The sequence below is a fragment of the Labeo rohita genome, chromosome 6 (assembly GCF_022985175.1).
Source record: "Labeo rohita strain BAU-BD-2019 chromosome 6, IGBB_LRoh.1.0, whole genome shotgun sequence".
NCBI classification, from domain to species: domain Eukaryota; kingdom Metazoa; phylum Chordata; class Actinopteri; order Cypriniformes; family Cyprinidae; genus Labeo; species Labeo rohita.
The window spans coordinates 30,236,207-30,255,680 of record NC_066874.1 but is presented as its reverse complement, the minus strand read 5'-3'; the positions used below and the strand labels follow the sequence as shown (position 1 = coordinate 30,255,680).

At 34.9% G+C, this 19,474-nt stretch overlaps 1 protein-coding gene across 1 annotated transcript; it reads left to right on the top strand.

Moving 5' to 3' along the window:
• The first annotated feature begins 535 nt into the window (after positions 1-535).
• Positions 536-17,619, top strand: ppp4r1l (protein phosphatase 4, regulatory subunit 1-like). The gene is made up of 20 exons (XM_051112742.1): positions 536-759; positions 1,563-1,607; positions 3,387-3,516; positions 4,017-4,123; positions 4,207-4,349; positions 5,145-5,291; positions 5,580-5,687; positions 7,698-7,763; positions 7,955-8,113; positions 8,333-8,457; positions 9,650-10,128; positions 10,215-10,432; positions 11,240-11,323; positions 11,573-11,758; positions 12,153-12,314; positions 13,291-13,391; positions 13,488-13,608; positions 13,801-13,935; positions 15,944-16,085; positions 16,716-17,619. Exons 1-20 carry the CDS (start codon positions 753-755, stop codon positions 16,859-16,861), a joined length of 2,811 nt encoding a protein of 936 aa, XP_050968699.1. The 5' UTR covers positions 536-752; the 3' UTR covers positions 16,862-17,619.
• The last annotated feature ends 1,855 nt before the right edge of the window (positions 17,620-19,474 follow it).

The window sequence follows — 19,474 nt, the reverse complement described above, 5'->3', positions numbered from 1 at the left end:
AAAAAAATCTACTCAGTTGTTTTCAACATAATAATAATAATAGCCTACTTTTTTTTTTTTTGAGTAGCAAATCAGAATATTAGAATGATTTCTGAAGGATCATGTGACTGATGCTAAATATTCAGCTTTGAAATCACAGGAATAAATTACATTTTTAAATATATTCAAATAGAAAACAGTTATTTTAAATACTAAAATATTATTAAATATATTTAAATATCTAAAAATTGCTGTATAGAAAAGACTTTATTAAAACATTTAAAATATAACAATAAGAATAATAAATGTTATGTTTTTTATTAGAAATTAAAAAAAAAGTCTCAATCATGATTCAGCTCATCAAAACGGTTTATAACTAAAATATACATTTACATTAAACAACACTAAAATTCCAAGAGTGGCTCGAGAACCGCCCCGATCTCAGTACGATTCATTAGAAAAAGAATCATTCAGTCCGGTTTTGTGAACCGGTTCTACTGATTCACTGAAAAGATCCGACTCTACATGAACAGTTCATTCACGAATCGGACGTCGCTAGACTAGTCACGTGATCGACATTGTCTTATTTTTTTCTCATCGAGCGTTCGGTTGAGCGATACGAATATCTGGGATATTTTCACGCGAAAAAGTGATTTGTTTCGATGAGTTTACGTTTGTTTTTTAAGTATTTGATATTCATATAGATGCCGGGATTGAAATAAGAGCAGGAAATCTTTTGAGGAAGTGGAGTGACAGCCCCGCTGTAAATCAAGATGGCAGGTAACGTGCTTTAGTACATTTATTTAAAGCTTTATGAGGCGGTTTATAGAGAATCGACTCCGTTATCGCTGTTGACTTTAATTGCCCGTAATGCCTTTAAAAAATTTCTGATGTATTTTAAAACAAAGGTCACGAGACTGCTGAAATTTTAAGTGGATTAACACTAGTTGCGAGTTGTGAAGCTAGCAGGACAGACTGGGATGTTATAAAAGTACTGTGATAAACAACTACTTCGGGCCAACAAGACAATTATTGTTGTATTAAATACTTTGTGATGGAAATTATATAGTACATTCAAGTAAATATAGATATAAGATAACATTGCTGAGCTGACAGGAGCTTGACTGTCAGTTTGTTAGCCAACCTGACCGGGGTCGATTCCGGATAACACGTTTGCTTTACCGGTCACCTTTTAAAAATGCGTTTCTAATGTGTCATAACTTAAGAACGCTTTGTATGTTGTTGCACAATACGATAGAAAAGGTTTTTGGCAGGCATCTTCGCCTAGTAAGCGGGTTATTTGATGTAGTCAAACCTGAGTTGACATTTCAGTGAGATAAAAGCTAACACTACATGCCAAGGCTGTGTGTCAAAACCTAGTGAACACCCTACCTAAGCAGCACTTGCACCTAACGTTTTTGCATTGAAAAGACCTAACAAACTGTCTAGTAAGGTAGCTTACAAGTAGGTTGTGAGTCACAGCCGAACTTCATGTGTCACAGCAGCATGGCTTGAAATTGTCAGCTTCTCCACTGTACACTTGTGTGACTTTGATCTTAAGTTCATTGTTTGTGTGTCCCCAGGTCTGTCTTTGTATTTTGAAGATGGTCATGATGATTTGGATGACTGTGAGTATACAGAACTCTTCAGCAACTTTACGAATCAACATCTCTCTGTCATTTTGACTGGGTGAACCTTTTAAAACCTCTCAAGAATGTGTCCAGGTCTTGTTTGGCTCAAAAACCTATATGTATACTAGGGATGCACCGATACCACTTTTTCCAGTACTCGCCCGATACCGATACTTATTTTTGGTACTTGCCGATTCCGCGTACCGATACCGATATTTTATTATGTAAAATATGGGGTACAGAAACTAAAAGAATATGTATAATATTAGTTGGTCAACTTAATTTATCAAATAGATACAGTCAAACCAAAATTTATTTAGATCACATTAAAAAAATAGTAAAAAAACAAAAAAACAAATATATATATATATATATATCAAAAATGATCAAAAGATGGTGTATATCTGCTGTCTGAATATTTTTTGGGTTGACTATATATCCCTTAGTTATTTTTATTTTTACAATTAAAATGTGTTTTGTTACTTTCACTGTGTTTTTTTCTTGCTCTATGGTACGTCATCTTCAATTTAATAGCATTAAACTGCTCCATTGCAGCAGATCAGTACTGTAATCACGCGAACCACTCATTATGAATCTCCTAACTCTGATATTTTCAGCAATATAAGTAGCGTACTTTCATCTGAAATATGCTGCAATTTGGGCTATAATCCAAAGCGACTCAAATAATGGAGAAACACTTGTGAAGCAATCAAAACATGCGCAAGTACAGTACTGCCTATCGCATTTCACACAGGCTGCTATAGTTTCACTTTCGCCGGACAGTCGTGTTTGCTTAAGGTTGGAAATAAATGATGTTTATAGCGAATGCCCCTATATTTTTTTTATATTTACAAATTTTTTTTAATCCAGAAGATGCGTGTGCTAAATATGCAAACATCAATAAAGATCACGCAACAGCGCGCGCTCTCTCTCTTTCTCTGTCTCGTGCTCTCTCTCGTACTCCCTCTCTCTCTATACCGTTAAGTAACTTGTGCATTGATTTACTTCAGTTGTTTTTGACATATCTCACCGAACTACAAACTTTCCAGTGATGTCAAGGCGGGATATTAACTCAACAAGCCCGCACATATTGGCCGCCGCGCGCTCAATCCAATCTGCGTGCTTTGCCTATCAGCTGACGCGCACCAGTTATACAAGCTTAATACTGAATGTTTAACATTATATTATTTGCATACATATACTTCGTAGACATCTTTCTTAATCTCTAATGACTTTATTCTGCTATCTGTTGTTTTGTTGTCGGTGTTTACTTGCCTGCATACGCACTTGTCACATGATGTGGTATCTGCGTTTGGTATCGGGGAATTTTAACGAGTACGAGTACAAGTACAGGAGCTCAGTATCGGGCTGATACCGATACCAGTATCGGTATCGGTGCATCCCTAATGTATACTGTAAAGGAACTGCCATTAAGAATAATATGAATTAAAAGACATTAATGTTTTGTCAAGATAATGTCATAAAAATATCTTTAATGGACCTAAAATATTTGTAATGTGTTTCAGTGTGATTTTTGCTGGCAGAAGTGGTTTGCACGTAACAGAATCCCTTTAATAACGGTTCTTGCTGTGAAGTAAATAACTTCTCATTAAACAAATTCCATCTACTCTGTCACTCTGAATTTCTCTTCGTCTTTTAAAGAGGTTCTTAGTTTAAATTTAAAGAGTCTCACATTTGATACCACCAGGCTGTACTAACAAGCTCGACATTAAATTATTCTCAGTTATTAAATGTCCATATGAATCTGTCTTGCAGTTGGATTCGATGACTATGGTTCAGAGTGCGATGGGATTCGGATAACAAGATTCCTGGATGCAGGCCAGGATAATCTCACCCCTCTGGGCCGGCTGGAGAAATATGCTTTCAGTGAAAACGTCTTCAACAGGTGAGATGTAAAGCGTGTGGTCTTCAGTATAAAACAAGTATTAGACATGTTATGTGAGATGGATTTTAGGATTTTTTTTTTTTCTCTGAAATGCAATATTTAGTGTTTACTTAGGAGTAGTATAAGATTTTATATGTCCATCTTGTAACTATCACTCAAATATGAGTGAGATTTGATACAGAAAATATGAGGATAACTTTTTATGGCACAGTGGTGGAACATAATTTTAAAAGTTTAAGGGTTTAAAGTGAACCTGATATGATGTTGGAACAGAAATACTTAGTAAGGAGCCAAACATGTCATCATAGAAGAACTTGGCTTAGAATTTATAACTTTCTTGGGTGACTTCAAATATTTTGGCTTGGAAACATTATAAACATTATTATGGAAAAAATTAAAATAAAATTAAAAATTAAATAGTAATTTTTTTATTCTTCAAATTGTATTATTCATGTAATTGAAAATGCCCATTATGGTGTGCTTGATATGTTTATTTTCAGGCAAATTGTGGCTCGTGGATTGCTGGATGTGCTACGGGAGTTCAGTGATAATGAAAATGACTTCATCAGCGTTATGGAAACAGTTGCCAGGATGTCTGAGGATGGAGGTTTGTATGACTTTTGCCTGTATTTACCTTGTTTAGAGTGGTCAAACTGTACTTAATATTGTAAATGTAATGTGATGTTGCAGAACCGACAGTGCGAGCAGAGCTGATGGAACAGGTACCCAACATTGCCATGTTTCTCCATGAAAATCGGCCTAATTTTCCAGAAGCCTTCTCACGGTATCTAGTACCCATTGTGGTCCGGTATCTCACAGACCCTAATAACCAGGTGAGTTTTAGTTGAATTGTGCTTCTGAATAGGAGTAATGGTGACAAATATAATTGTGTTTGAGTAAAGACGATTAAGATGTTCAAATAGCCAGCCAATAAGCAACTAGTGAGCACTAGTAAATAAATGTATAAAAAAAAAAAACCTATTTAAAAAAAATATTTTTTTATATTTAAAATGATTTAAGATATATTTTTAATTAATATTTTATTATTTATAGAGAGAAAGAGAGAGGAAAAGATATTAAATACTTTTATTGTAACTGTTTTAAAAACTTGCCTATGCTTTAACTTTCATTTTCAGTTGCGTCTTTAAATTCGCCCCATTTTATAGTTTATTCTGTAATACAAACAGCCATCTTAAAAAGCTCTTTTGTAATAGTCACAGTAAGTTTCACAACAATTATCAGATTGCTTGAGCAATGGTCCCATTATTATGCATTATCTGTAGGCTTCTGTTTTTCAGTGAAGACTATGATAATTTTGTGTACACTCTAAAAAATGCTGGGTTAAAAACAACCATTTCTGGGTTATTTGGCAATAAATATTGGACATAGGGCCGTACATTTGCTGGGTTGTTTTTCACATAGTGCTGGGTCAGTCAACCAATTGAAGCTTTTTCGTTTTAAATAATAAGAATGCAAATAAACCCGCAACCATGCTTCCGTGACCGAAAAGGCCGAATCGCATCTGATCAGTATTAGGGTTTCTTATTCAGGGTTTCTTTAACACCAACTAATCATTTAGTTGTTCAGACAACCAACTGAGTCAATTTTGTCTGTGCTTTTTCCTGTAGGTGCGAAAGACGAGCCAGGCTGCTCTACTGGTGCTACTTGAACAGGGTCTGATGAGTAAGGCAGATATGGAGGGAAAGGTCTGCCCTGTGCTTCTGGAGCTCACTGAACCCAGCAGTGATGACGACTACAAGATCGAAGCAGTTGCGGTGAGTCTTTGTGTTTAAGAGAATGTGCTATGATTACTGGAAATGGAAAATACTCACCATAAAAATATGTAAACAATGAGTGTGCATAGGACTGAAACGATAACTTGTTATATTTCCTGTCGTAACTTCATTCCATCTATGATGGAATGCTAATCTGTTTAGTGTCTGCATTGATACTGTGTAAATCTGTTTATTGTCTGTATGATACTGTGGTAATTGTTTTGTGGGGTTGGGTTGAACTTCCATGTGTTGATCTTTGTGTTGATGGTGAATTATGTTTTATTGCAGATCATGTGCAAGTTGGTGACCATGTTGACTAAAGACACGGTGGAACACCTTTTATTGCTGCGCTTTTGTGAACTCTGCAGTGACGTCAGACTATTTCAAGTTCGCAAGGTAATTATAGCCTCAAAATGTTTTATACTCTAGGAAAAGCATGGACTGGTTTATGACCAGTCATTTGCCTGCAGATGCAATTTGTTATTTTGTTCCTAATACAGAGACATTTAAATAAGGGCTGGGTGATAAAATGATAAAGCTAATTATCGCACAATGTGAATTTCCTCAATAAATGTTCTATATAATGTTTATGCGGTAAAGACGAAACAACAGAACACTAGTCAAAGCGCGCCACTTGGACCGTTTATGCACTCGGATCAAAATTCAAACGCGACACGGTGCGAACTTACTAGAGCATATACGTTCACTCACTGATGAGTCTCGGTCACTAAACAGTGCTCTGAGATCCAGTGTGAAGCGCTTGAACTCAGTGAAGAACACAAATGAATCAGTTTATAGCCAGATGAAACCGCGCTGACGAACAAGTGAGAAGCTGTGCGTAACGATACAGTCAGAAGGCTTTTTAATCTACAAATTGCCATCATTTACCATAGAATACTGTAGTAGCACTAACTGCACTATTGTGTCAGAAATGTGGATATATTTGTGTTGAATTTTATTATTAATGTAGACGTATTGAAGGAGGAGTAATGGAATATAATTACAGTATATTTATATACAGTAATATACAGTATATATAATTAAGCTATAGCGTTTATACATTTATATTAAGTGTATTTAGACTACTGTTTTTCATACAAATACCTAGGAACCATATTACATTTCTACCATGGTATTTAGGTGCTATATTTGTGGTTGTTATCATGATCTATGGATGATACTATGGAAGAACAATGGTTAATAAAAAAAAACTCAGTCAGACAAATTAAATTTCACCGTATAAAAATGAGGTTGCTACAGTTTTTACAGATATTACTGATTTTGATAATGAACAATAATGAATTAAACCCAAGCTACTATTAAATGTGTATTTCTAAGAGACAAAAAAAGTTATATTATTAATATTATCAGGTAACACAAACCTGTTTTTTGATTTGAAACAATATTACTCATTAAGACATGCAAAACTTAGAATTTTTTTTTCTATTAAGATATTTAATTTGTTAAGGGAAAATGAAAAAGTGTGAAGAATTCAAAAAACATGACGTGTTTGTCATGTTCTGACCATAAAGAATATTTTAAAGCCACATTTAACCATCTGGTTTTTACAACTTTCACATTATAGCAAAAATCTGACTTTAAACTTAAAAGAAATAAAAATGTGACATTTATCGTGATAAATATCGATATTGACTGATATGAAAAAAAATATTGTGATAAATTTTTGGCCATGTCGCCCAGCCCTACATTAAATATGCACTACTGTTCAAAAGTTTGTGCTTGGTGAGATTTTTAAAATGTTTTTTTAAAAAAAAAAAAAGAAAGCACTTCTGCTCTTGGAAGCTACATGTATTTCATCAAAAAAACAGTGAAAACAAACATATTTTGAAAAACTATTACAATTTAAAATAAATGCTTTCTATTTTAATGTATTTTAAGATGATTGCAAATCTTCAGCAATCTTCAGTGTCACATGATTCTTCAGAAATCATTCCAATATGATGATCCTTCAGAAATTATTTTAACTTGCTGACCCAAACTTTTCGAACGGTGTATTTCCCTTTTTACATAAGTGTGGAAATGCCAAGTCAGTGCGTTATTATATTATATCAGTATCATGAGACAAATACGTAACAATCTGAAGAACACAGTAGACCAAAACAGCTTCCAAAAACAAGAAAGCTTGACACAGTCAAGTTGTATTCTGGTACATGTTTGTGACTGTTTTGTCATTCAAATAACTTCAGTAATAGAGCTCAGGCGTACACTGTGTAGAAGAAGTTGTGAAGAATGTTAATCTACTTTTGCAACTCGTGCTGGGTTGGCAAGAAGCAATGTTGCTTGAGTTGCAACAGGCCTCTGTTTGCAACATAACAGTAGACTGAATTTGATCTCATTGCAAATGTCTAAACCCTCTATTACACTTTGTTTTTTTCTCACCATCAGGTTTGTGCTGCAAACTTCGGCGAGTTCTGTTCTATTGTTGGCCAGGAAGCCACAGAAAAACTTCTGGTAAGACCTGCTGCGTTCCACTTGTGCAGTCACAGTGGGCCAAAATGAATGCATTTAATTATAACTGACTGCTAGACCCAAAAAACACCTTTAATCTTATGAAGCCTCAAAGTCTGTTTGTGGAGATTTTTGTTGACGCAACATGCAAATGTGTTAACCAGCACCCTCTCTTTGTTCTGACCTTACTGTAGATGCCGAAGTTTTTCGACCTGTGCTCAGACAGTTTGTGGGGTATTAGGAAAGCCTGTGCTGAGTGCTTCATGGTTGTTTCAAACTGCACTTCTCCGGAGGTGCGGCGTACTAAATTGTCCCCCTTGTTCATCAACCTCATTAGTGATCAGTCACGCTGGGTAAGAGCAACGTCGTACACACACTAACACTGTGTTCTAACATGCCGTGACTCAGCATGTAATTTCAGTTCTCGCTGAAAGTGAATTTGGTTATTTGATGTGTAGTGTGCGGATGTGGGATATGAAGTAGGATTGTGGATTATTTCTGACTTTGTTTTAGTTTTTATTAAAAAGGAAGGGGACATCACATTATATTCTTCTCTCATTTTTCCTCTTCAGGTACGCCAGGCTGCGTTCCAGTCTCTAGGTCGTTTCATCTCCACGTTTGCCAACCCTTCAATCACAGGATTGCATTTTAGTGAGGATGGAACCCTCCGTGAGATACCGAAGATCTCCTCAGAGAAGTAAGTGCACATGGTTTTTATTAATGTTTGAATTTGACTAGTTGTTGTAGTCGGTTATCAATTTTTACTCGAGGGCTTGTATAATTAATAAAGATGTTTGTGATTTTAATCAGCGAGGAGGCATTAAATTGATCAAAAATGTAATTATAATAAATAAAAATAACTTCGTTATTTTTTTTTTTCCAAATAAATGCCATTTTGGTCTTTTTTTTTTTTTCAAAAGAGAATCCTGAAAAAAAGCAGATCATCATATTAGAATGTTTTCTGTAGGATCATGTGACACTGAAGCCTGGAGTAATGATGCTGAAAATTCAGCTTTATCATCACAGGAATAAATTACATTTTAAAATATACTGAAATAAAAAAAAAAATTATAATATTGCTGTTCTTGACTATTTTTCATCACAAAATGCAGCCTTGGTGCACATAAGAGACTTTTTTTTAACAGTAGTATAGTTCTTAGTTACAGTTGAGATCAAAAGTTAACATGCACCTTGCAAAATCTGCAAAATGTTAATTATTTTACCAAAATAAGAGGGATCATACAAAATACATGCTATTTTTTATTTATTTAGTACTGGCCTAAATATGATACTTCAAATAAAAGATGTTTATATAGTCCACAAGACAAAATAGTAGTTGAATTTATAAAAATGACCCTGTTCAAAACTTCCCGCTGTTCTCCAGAAAAATCCTTCAGGTCCCCGTTTCAGTGTGAAAAGATGGATCTAAAAAGACATAATACACAAAAATACACAAAAATGCTGAAAAACCAAAGAATTTGTGGGACCTAAAGTATTTTTCTGAAGAACAGTGGACAGTTTAACTGTTTAGGACAAACAAGGGACTCATGAACAACTGTCACTAAACAAACAAAACAGCTGTGGATCATTCAGGTAACAGCACAGTATTAAGAATCAAGTGTATGTAAACTTTTCAATTCAGTTATTATTTTCTCTTGTAGACTATATGTAAATGTCTTTTATGTGAATTATCGTATTCAGGTCAGTACTAAATTAAAAAAAAAACATGCATTTTGTTATTTTGGTAAAATAATTAACATTTTGCAGATTCTGCAAGGTGTATGTAAACTTTTGACCTCAACTGTACTACTTTAGAATGCATTTCTAAGACTCTTTTGTGCAACAAAATTAATGAATACATTTTAAATACACCTCTTCTGTCTTTGTAGCCATGGACAAGAAGTGACCACCAGCAATTCCAGTAACAGCCGCAATGCCTCCAATGATGGTTCTCCAGACAGTTTTATTCAGCCCCGTTCAGAGAAGCTACAATCCACTTCAGATCTGACGTGTCCACCATCACATCCTAAAAGCAATTCCTCTACCCAACCCCAAAAAGATGGCACCAGCTTAGGCCCACCTGAACGCTCAGCCCCTTTGCCCCACCAGCAACAGGATGAGTGCACAATGTTCAACTCCTTTAACTTCTGGAGAGCACCTCTACCTGACATCACCCAAGACCTACAGCTACTAAAAGTAGAGGAAAGTGATGAGGTGATAGAGAAACAAGATGACACCATAAGAGAGACAGAAGGTGAAGGGAAAGAAAATGTGCCAAGTTTAGATGCACAAGGCCCAGCCACCAGCTCCCAAATCCAGAAAGTTTTGGACTGTCTTCAGCCCCACCTTGATGATCCTGACGTGCAAGGTGATTGCAAAAAGAGCCCATGTTCTTTTGCTCTTTTCCACATGAGGACATGGTTATTCATTTCCCTGTGTGCTTTTCACTCGCAGCTCAAGTGAAGGTGTTGTCCGCTGCGCTGAAAGCTGCCCAACTAGAGAGTGAGACAGAAGATGCGGATGAGTCCGTGTCCGAGAGTAACGGATCCACAGGCTCGCCAACATCTGATGAGATCAGTGCTATGAGTGAACTCTCACTGACAGATGCACAGATCTCAGACTCACCCTCTAGTTCACCAGTGCTGGTAGACGACTCTGAACACAGCAGTGAGGTAAGAGGACGGCATTGTAGTTAAATGTCAAGGAATGTTCTCTTTGTCTCTGAGGAAAAAGTAAGTATTTGTTCAAATATTTTAAATGTAAAAAATGTGTTATGACAGTCATTTTAATAATACTTCAAATGCAAAAAAAAAAAAAAAAAAAATATATATATATATATATATATATAATAAATATGTATTAATATATATTTTTTAATTTTAAGATTATAGTTTATATTTCACTGGTATTAATGTAATTATTATTATTATTATTATTAGTATTATTATTATTAGTAGTAGTAGTAGTAGTAGTATTTAAACTGTCAATACATGTAATTAAATTCTTTAAAATGTTTTATCTTTTCATTGCAATAATAATTTTTATATATATATATAAAAAAAAATTATATATATATAAAAATTTGAATTATATTTTAAATATTTTATTAAATGACACAAAAGTGTGTTATTAAATGTAATAATAATTCAAATGGAAAATATGTATTACATAATTTTTAATTAAAAAAATAATAATTTCATAGCAATATTTGCTGAGAAAAGTCTGCAAATGAAGAATCTACAATATTATGGAAAAATACCAATACTCTGTGTAGTGTGCCAGTTAATAGAAGGTCATTACCACAGTAAAGTTGTTTTAAGTTGTTTTTGTGCTGCTGCTATTGTTCGACATGTCTTGGCAACTTCCCATCTGCATTTTTATGTAAATCTGTTTATGCAAATGTCATTAGAAGGAAGTGCTGGCACAGTAACTCTACAGTAAAGAGTTGATTATACATGCATTTTTGTTTGTGCACACAGGAGTCAGACCTAATAGAAAATGTGGAGGAGGACAAAGATGCAGACACGGCTAAAACATGTGAAGAGGAGAAGTCTAAAGTACAGGTAATTTATGTAAAATACAACCAACTAAAACAGAAACAGAATCTAAAAAATAATTTTTGCATGTTTTACCATCTGTTAGCCTTGGCCTTGGTTTTCAGGTAGTTGTGTAAACCACAAACTTGTGTCATTGTACCAGCTGTTTATGTGCAATTGTTAATGACTTAAGCACAGTCTCCTGTTTAGAAATAAACAGACTAAATCTGACTGATCAAATTAGTTTCCTAATAATCATTCTTTCTGTCGTCTTAGAATGTAATTCCACAGCAGTTGTTGGATCAGTATCTGTCTATGACAGACCCCGCTCGAGCTCAGACCGTCGACACTGAGATCGCCAAACACTGTGCATTCAGCTTACCAGGCGTCGCCCTAACGCTGGGCAGACAGAACTGGCACTGCCTCAAAGACACATACGAGACACTCGCCACAGACGTACAGGTAAAACTTCCTCTTAAACTCCACTGCCAATGCTATTTGCTGGAAGACTAAGGTATAATAAAACTCTGTATTAAATGTTTGTGTATATATATATGTGTGTATATATGTGTGTATATATATGTACAGGGTGGGCCATTTATATGGATACACCTTAATAAAATGGGAATGGTTGGTGATATTAACGTCCTGTTTGTGGCACATTATAAGTGGTCAGAAACTTGTAAATAACTCATGAAAGAATAAAGTTACGTTAAAACCAAGCACACCATCATATTCTCTGTACCACATTGTTACAGATTGTCTTTTTTTTTTTTTGGAAACGTTATGAGAAATTGAGAAATAGACATAGTAGTTACAGTAGTTGTCAAATGAAATAATACTGAATGTGTTACAGTGGAAGGTGCGGCGGACGCTGGCGTTCTCTATCCACGAGTTGGCAGTGATTCTGGGAGATCAACTGACCGCGGCTGACCTGGTACCCATTTTTAATGGCTTCCTCAAAGATCTCGATGAAGTGCGGATAGGAGTCCTCAAACACCTGTATGATTTCTTGAAGGTGAGAGTATGACATTTCTTCAACTGAGAAGACCAAATATATGTGACTCTGGACCACAAAATCGATCATAAGGGTCAACAATGAATTTTGAGATTTATACATTATGTAAAAGCTGAATAAATAAGCTGTCTTTTCATATTTGGTTTGTTAGGATAGGACAATATTTGGCCGAGATACAACTATTTAAAAATCTGGAATCTGAGGGTGCAAAAAAATCTAAATATTGAGAAAATCGTTTTTAAATTTGTTCAAATGAAGTTCTTAGCAATGCGGATATACGCAATACGTTTTGATGTATTTATTTCAGGGAATTTACAAAATATCTTAATGGAACATGATCTTTACTTAATATCCTAATGATTTTTGGCATAAAAGAAAAATCAATAATTTTGACATACAGTGTATTTTTGGCTATTGCTACAAATATACCCATGCTACTCATGACTGGTTTTGTTGTCCAGGGTCACATAGGTGCATGTTATACCAGGAGTTTTAAAAATAAATTGCTTATACTAAAAAAATGCTTTGAGGATTATAATTTCAGATAGTATTTTTTTTAATAGGGATTTTTGTTATGATATGCTAATTTGTTAAATGCATTTAAATGTGAAATATAAATTTTATGAGCATGTCAGGGCTGTCCCAAACAGTGTTATTTTAGTAGTTTTTTTTATACGGTTATAGTTTTATTATATATATATAGTTATATAGTGTTTTTTTTTTTTTTAAGTCTAGCTGTTTTATGTGCTTTTGTCATTTTTATTAGTTTTTCTTTTTTAATGGCTCTGTATATCTTTTATTTTTTTCAGTTTTAGCCATTTTGACACTTTCATTTTAAGCTTATTTCAATTAGTTGCTAATGCAGGTTTTTCATCTAATATTTATATTTATTTTTGCTCTGTTTCAGTTACTGAAAAGTTTTTAAAATATTTTTAGTTAACAATGGCCCTAACAGATCTTTCTGTGTCTTTTGTAGCTTCTTCATGCCGATAAGCGTCGGGAGTATCTGTATCAGCTGCAGGAGTTCATGGTGACGGACAACAGCCGAAATTGGAGATTCCGCTATGAGCTAGCCGAGTAGGTGCTACTTTGTTACATGCTTCATTGACAAAGTGCCTTTTGTCTCAAGTGTGATCTCATTCTTGTGGCGTTTGTATGTGTCTGTGTATTTAGGCAGCTCATCCTGATCATTGAGTTGTACAGCCACAATGATGTTTATGACTACCTCAGACAGATTGCACTTAACCTTTGCTCTGACAAAGTGTCTGAAGTGCGGTGGATCTCCTATAAACTGGTAAGTCATGTGTTGTCAAAAATAGCAACAACATTACAATGCCATTCACTAGCTGTATTGTATTGCGTTTGTGTTCTACTTTTAGCGACTACACTGGACTGTTTTGAACCTTAGTTTATAGGCTATTTACTCCTGATATTATCATGCACACCTGTATTTAGTGCTGATGTTTTGTCTTGTGAATGTGTGTAGGTGGTGGAGATCCTGCAGAAGTTGTATGCCTGTGAAGCTCATGATCTGGGTTTGAATTTCATTAATGAGCTCATTATGAGATTCTGCCACTGTCCCAAATGGGTCGGACGTCAGGCATTTGCATTCATTTGCCAGGTAAAATTTATATCAGATTTTTACGGTATTATCCAGGATTTACACTTACACTATCTTAACAATATTTCACCTTCCACTCACTGTAATATATATTTTTTTTACTTCTCTCCTTCATAATCTCATATTTTGAATGCAGTTAATTTCAAGTTTCAATAAATATTTTGCATAAAGACATTGTGCTGAAAATGATGATACCAGAATAATAGACTGGTGTGTAAATGACCAATAAGGTCATGACTCATGGTCGTTTCTGTTGCTTTTTTGTTCACCAAAACATGAAAATTACCCCATGATTTACTCACCTTCAAGCCATCCACAAGAGAAAATAATAGTTGAATTTATAAAAATTAGCCAGTTCAAAAGTTTACATCCCCTTGATTCGTAATACTGTTGTTACCTCAATGATCCATAGCTTTTTTGTTTCGTGATAGTTGTTCATAAGTGCCTTGTTTGTCCTGCAGTTAAACTGCTCACTGTTTTTCAGAACAATCGTCCAGGCTCCCCATTCTTTGGTTTTCCAGCATTTTTTTTGTATTTGAACCCTTTCCAACAATGACTGTATGATTTAGAGATCCATCTTTTCACACTGAGGACAACTGAGGGACTATTACAGAAGGTTCAAACACTCACTGATGCTTCAGAAGGAAACACAATGCATTAAGAGCTGGGGGGTGAAAACTTCCTGAATCTGAAGATCAGGGTTAATTAAAAATAATAATAATTAATAATTAATAAATAATAATTTCTTCTGGGAAACATGTACCTGTCCTCTGTAGTTTCTGAAGGGCAGTACTAAATGGAAAAAATATGATATTTAGGCAAAATAAGAAAAATGTATGCTTCTTCATTCTGTTCAATAGTTTTCACCCCCTGCTCTTAATGCATGGTTTGAGCATCAGTGAGCATTTGAACCTTCTGCAATAGTTGTATATGAGTCCCTCAGTTGTCCTCAGTGTGAAAAGAAGAATCTCAAAATCATACAGTCATTGTTGGAAATAGACTGTTCAAATACACAAAAATGCTGGAAAACCAAAGAATTTGTGGGACCTAAAGGATTTTTCTGAAGAACAGCGGGCAGTTTAACTGTTCAGGACAAACAAGGGACTCATGTAAACTATCACTAAACAAAAAAAAAACAGCTGTGGATCATTCAGGTAACAACACTGTATTTAGAATCAAGCGTATGTAAACTTTTGTGAACGGCATCAAAAACTCTTGTGGACTATATGTAAACATCTTTTATGTGAAATATCCTACTCAGTTCAGTATTAAATAAACAATAACATGCATTTTATATTATCTGTCTTGTTTTGGTAAAATAATTAACATTTTTAATGATTCTGAAAGGGGGATGTAAACTTTTGACCTCAACTGTATATGGCTCTTATCTTTCAGACAAATGCAATCAGAGTTAAATGTCCTGGTTAATCCAAGCTGTATAATGGCACTGATGTTGAGATTCAATAATCCAAAAGAAGACAAGTAAAGTGCATCCATCCATCATAAAAAGACTCCACGTGGCTCCAGTGGGGTTAATAAAGGCCTTCTAAAGTGAATTAATGCATTTGTGTAAGAACAATAATCATATTTAAAACTTTATAAATGCTACTTTTTTAATACGCCTACTTCCTAGTAGAAGCTAGAGATTATAGTTCATGAAGTTTTAAAAATGGATATTATTCTTATATAAATGCATCGATTTGATTCTGAAGGCGTTAATTAACCGCCATGTGGAGTTTTTTTTTTTTTAATGATGGGTGGATGCACTTTATTGGACTGATTAACACCCATTCAATGCCATTATAAAGCTTGTAGGAGCCAGGACATTTTTTTTTTTTTAAATATAACTCTGATTGTATTTATCTGAAAGAAGAAAGTCATATACACCTAGGATGGCTTGAGGGTGAGTAAATTATTTAGGTTTAAATCTTTTTGGGTGAACTCTCTCTTTAAATCTGTCATGTTATATTTATGAGAGTGATTCTTTTTGTCTTATTTTTCCATGTAGGCTGTTGTGGAGGAGGACTGTATGCCCATGGACCAGTTTGCACAGCACCTTCTACCCAGTCTGCTCAGCCTCTCATCAGATCCTGTACCCAACGTACGAGTGCTGGTGGCCAAGGCGTTACGGCAGAGTGTTCTGGAAAAACGTAAGACACACTAATACACTGTAAAGACAAGTTAGAAGATGTATGCATTACAGAAAGTTTTGCATGCATCTGCTATTTAATGAGGCCCTCCAAGGGCTTAAATTAAACTAATGGACCAAAGTATTTGTATATATCCTGCACAATGTGTGTATTTATTTTTGTCCAGTGAAATGCTTTCTAAAATCATAATGTCCGAAGTACAAGTAATTAAGTGTAGTTGCACGTAAAGTAGTTGCACTTAAAGTTCTTTTTTTATATTTTTGTTTTGATGTATTTCATTTTATTTTGATTTTTATATATATATATATATATATATAATTATTTTTTGTTTGTTTAATTTGTAATTTTTAGTTTAGTTTTTTTTTTACTTTTTTTCTATTTGATTCATTATTTAATTTAATTTTTAGTTTTTTATTTAGTATTTTTTTTTATATATATATATATGTATGTATATGTAATTTTTTTTTTTTTTTTTGAAATTTATTTGAAATTCTTGTAGTTTTTTAGTTTTAACTTCATGTAGGCTTTTAAACAAATTAGTAGCACAAAAAAAAAATTCTAATTAAGTATTTAGTGTATCACTGTTTAGGCATCAGTTCTGAATCCCCTATGTCTATTCTTTGATCTCAGCGTATTTCAAGGACCCAGTCAGCGCTTACTCGGATGAGCTGGAAGAGGCTCTGTCTGAGCTGAGGATGGACAAGGACAGGGACGTGCGGTTTTTCGCCACACTGGATCCCAACAGAAACGTCATGGACACAGCAGCGCTAATTTAACACCACGTTCTACCCGCACACATGAACAAGCACCAGCAGGAACAACACTAAATGGATTCACAGACAAGTGTTTACAAATAGGGACTACTGACCAAGACCATCACACAACGTATCCTTATCCTCTGCTATCACGCTCCACATTTGACAGTGCATGCATATGCATTTAAACACAAAACGGCCTCATTTGTAGAACATTTATAGCGATCATAAATTGGATCCCTAAAATATGCAAATGTATGCATATTTATGGTAATATGACTAATACGGTCTTGCAAATTAATTTTCCATAGTGGTTTTCACCATTTAGATGATTAAATTGTAAGATTGGGTTGTCAAGCTATTAAAAATGAATGCAAAACAGTAGTTTCCATACATGAGGACCACTCAACCTCTCACTTACACCGCCTCACTTTAACCACACACACTTACACACACTCAAACACATAACAACCATCTCACCTCTCTGAATGGTGCAAGATTTTCATTGCACCTTTGCGGCAGCAGAAAGTATTTGGAGATGCAAGACGCACCTTAACGCCGGATTGCGTCATTTCTCCTCGTCAAACCGTTCAGATGCTACCAGCTGCCCCTCCAAAGCTAACTGTACATTTGTAAGACTTCTTTTTTTTTTCCATTTCCTTTTCTTGTGGATTTCTTAAGGCAAAAAGGACTAAGAAGACATAAGCAGACTGACACGGTGAAGTGCTACTAACTCAGGGAGACCTGATATTCAGATTTTTTTTTTTTTTTTTTTTTAAGCTGCAATGCCGCAAAACGGTATCGAGCTGAGCCCAAGTGATGCTGCAGAACTTTTGCTGCATTTACCAACCTCCAGTTTACCTGACCCTCAGGATCCACCCAGATTGTTGTGGGAAATGGTGTTTAGAAACAGCAAACGAGCGTTTTTTGCAGCTCAGGAGCAGAAAACATCCCTCTTTTTTTGCTTAAACCTTTTGTAGCTCACAAGAATTTGCTATTGTCTTTCAAAACTGACATTTTAATGTACATGTTTTTTTCTGCGTGTTTCGAGTGTGGTCCAGTCGTACGTAACCTCTTCGTCTTCCCTGATTGGTGGAGAGCGGTTTTATTCCTCGCCGTTTTATAAATTCAAGGGGCCAGTATTTTAGAGAGGTGTCGGGAGTTGCTTTCCAAGCAACCTTTACAGCCACTAAACGACGTATAGCAATTGTCCAGTTACAGTAAGACATGAATAAAATCTTGATTTGTTAATTCTGTGCTATGAGGGCCTGACCTGCAGAGGGCGCTGCTTGGTTGTCTGTGGAAAACGCTGAAGCAAGCACACTGTTTAGTCAGAATTGCACTAATCAAAGCACACCATGATTCCTCCGATTCTGACAATTCCCAAATTTGCTTTAAAGTAGATAAGCTATTTTGTGCTTGAAGTTGAAATGGCGGACCAGCCGTTTTTTATAAAGCATGGCCGTGCTGCTCTTGGCATCGGTTAACTTGCGTCTAGCTGCTGATCGGTTATCAGTATGCCTGTTTTTATGGTTTATATATTAAATTAGGAGGATCGGACCCACATCAGCATGTAAGGGCAAACTTTGCCAAGAGCACTTTACTGTTCATTAAGGGTTCAGTGGAAAGAAAATTGCAGGTCCTTTTTTAAATACAGTGTGTATGATAATAATAATAAATAAATCTGGATGAATCATGACAAGTCGGCGGTTCAGATTTTTGAATAAGGCAACTTTCTTGACCAAACTCAAGTGGTGCTCTGATCCGGTGCATTTATTCTCGCAGATGTGTATATGGATTGTGTATATGGAATTGTTTTAAAAAAATAGGTTTAGTCTAGTTCTGAAATACAGCCTGTGATCAAATTGAAAATAGGATTTTATTGACAATATCTACAGGAGCCAAGGCCAGTCTTTTTTTTTTTTTTTTCTTTCTTTCTTTCTTGTGGCGATGTTTGGAATTGTATAAAGGGGGGAAGTTGTTTTCCTTGTGTTCCCATGTGTGTCTGCATGCATCTGTGTGTGGCTGTGTCTTTTTTGTTTCCCCTTATGGACCAGGTTGAGAGTACATTTCTGTTTTGTTTGTTCTATTTTCCCCAATAAATTCTCCTGTGTGATTTGCCTGAGGCACTGACATCACTGAAATGTCAACTAAACCACTTCATCTGTCTGCATATGTACTGATCCACTAGTTTTTTGGCAATGTTACAATATTAAGAGACAAACATCTGATTTTGATTCTTTTGCCCCCTTTTATTTTTCTCAGTGTATCATGTTCAAAGATTTTATATCCTAACCTTTCAGGTTACAACCTTTGTAATTTTCTGTGCATCTCTTTTAAATACATTGTATGTATTGTTATTTTTAGTATTCATTAATTAAAATAATATAAATTTGAAATCATTTTCAATTGTGATTTATTATTCTGAAGACAGTTTAGCCAGACTTTTGTGGCTGCATTTCAAATTGTGATCATCTATCCGAAAGTCTATTTCTATTAGAATTAGAAATTAATTTTGTTTTTATACGTTGATCTGACCTAGGTTCTTGTATATTTGATTTTGATTGTAACACATTTTGATATTTGATTTTGTCAATGTTGTACACGCCGTTGGTTTAAAAGACATTATTATTA

Coding starts and splice junctions, on each gene's coding strand:
- ppp4r1l (XM_051112742.1), top strand. Junction 3,517..4,016: donor AGTGAAAACGTCTTCAACAG/GTGAGATGTAAA, acceptor GTTTATTTTCAG/GCAAATTGTGGCTCGTGGAT. Junction 8,114..8,332: donor TTAGTGATCAGTCACGCTGG/GTAAGAGCAACG, acceptor TTTCCTCTTCAG/GTACGCCAGGCTGCGTTCCA.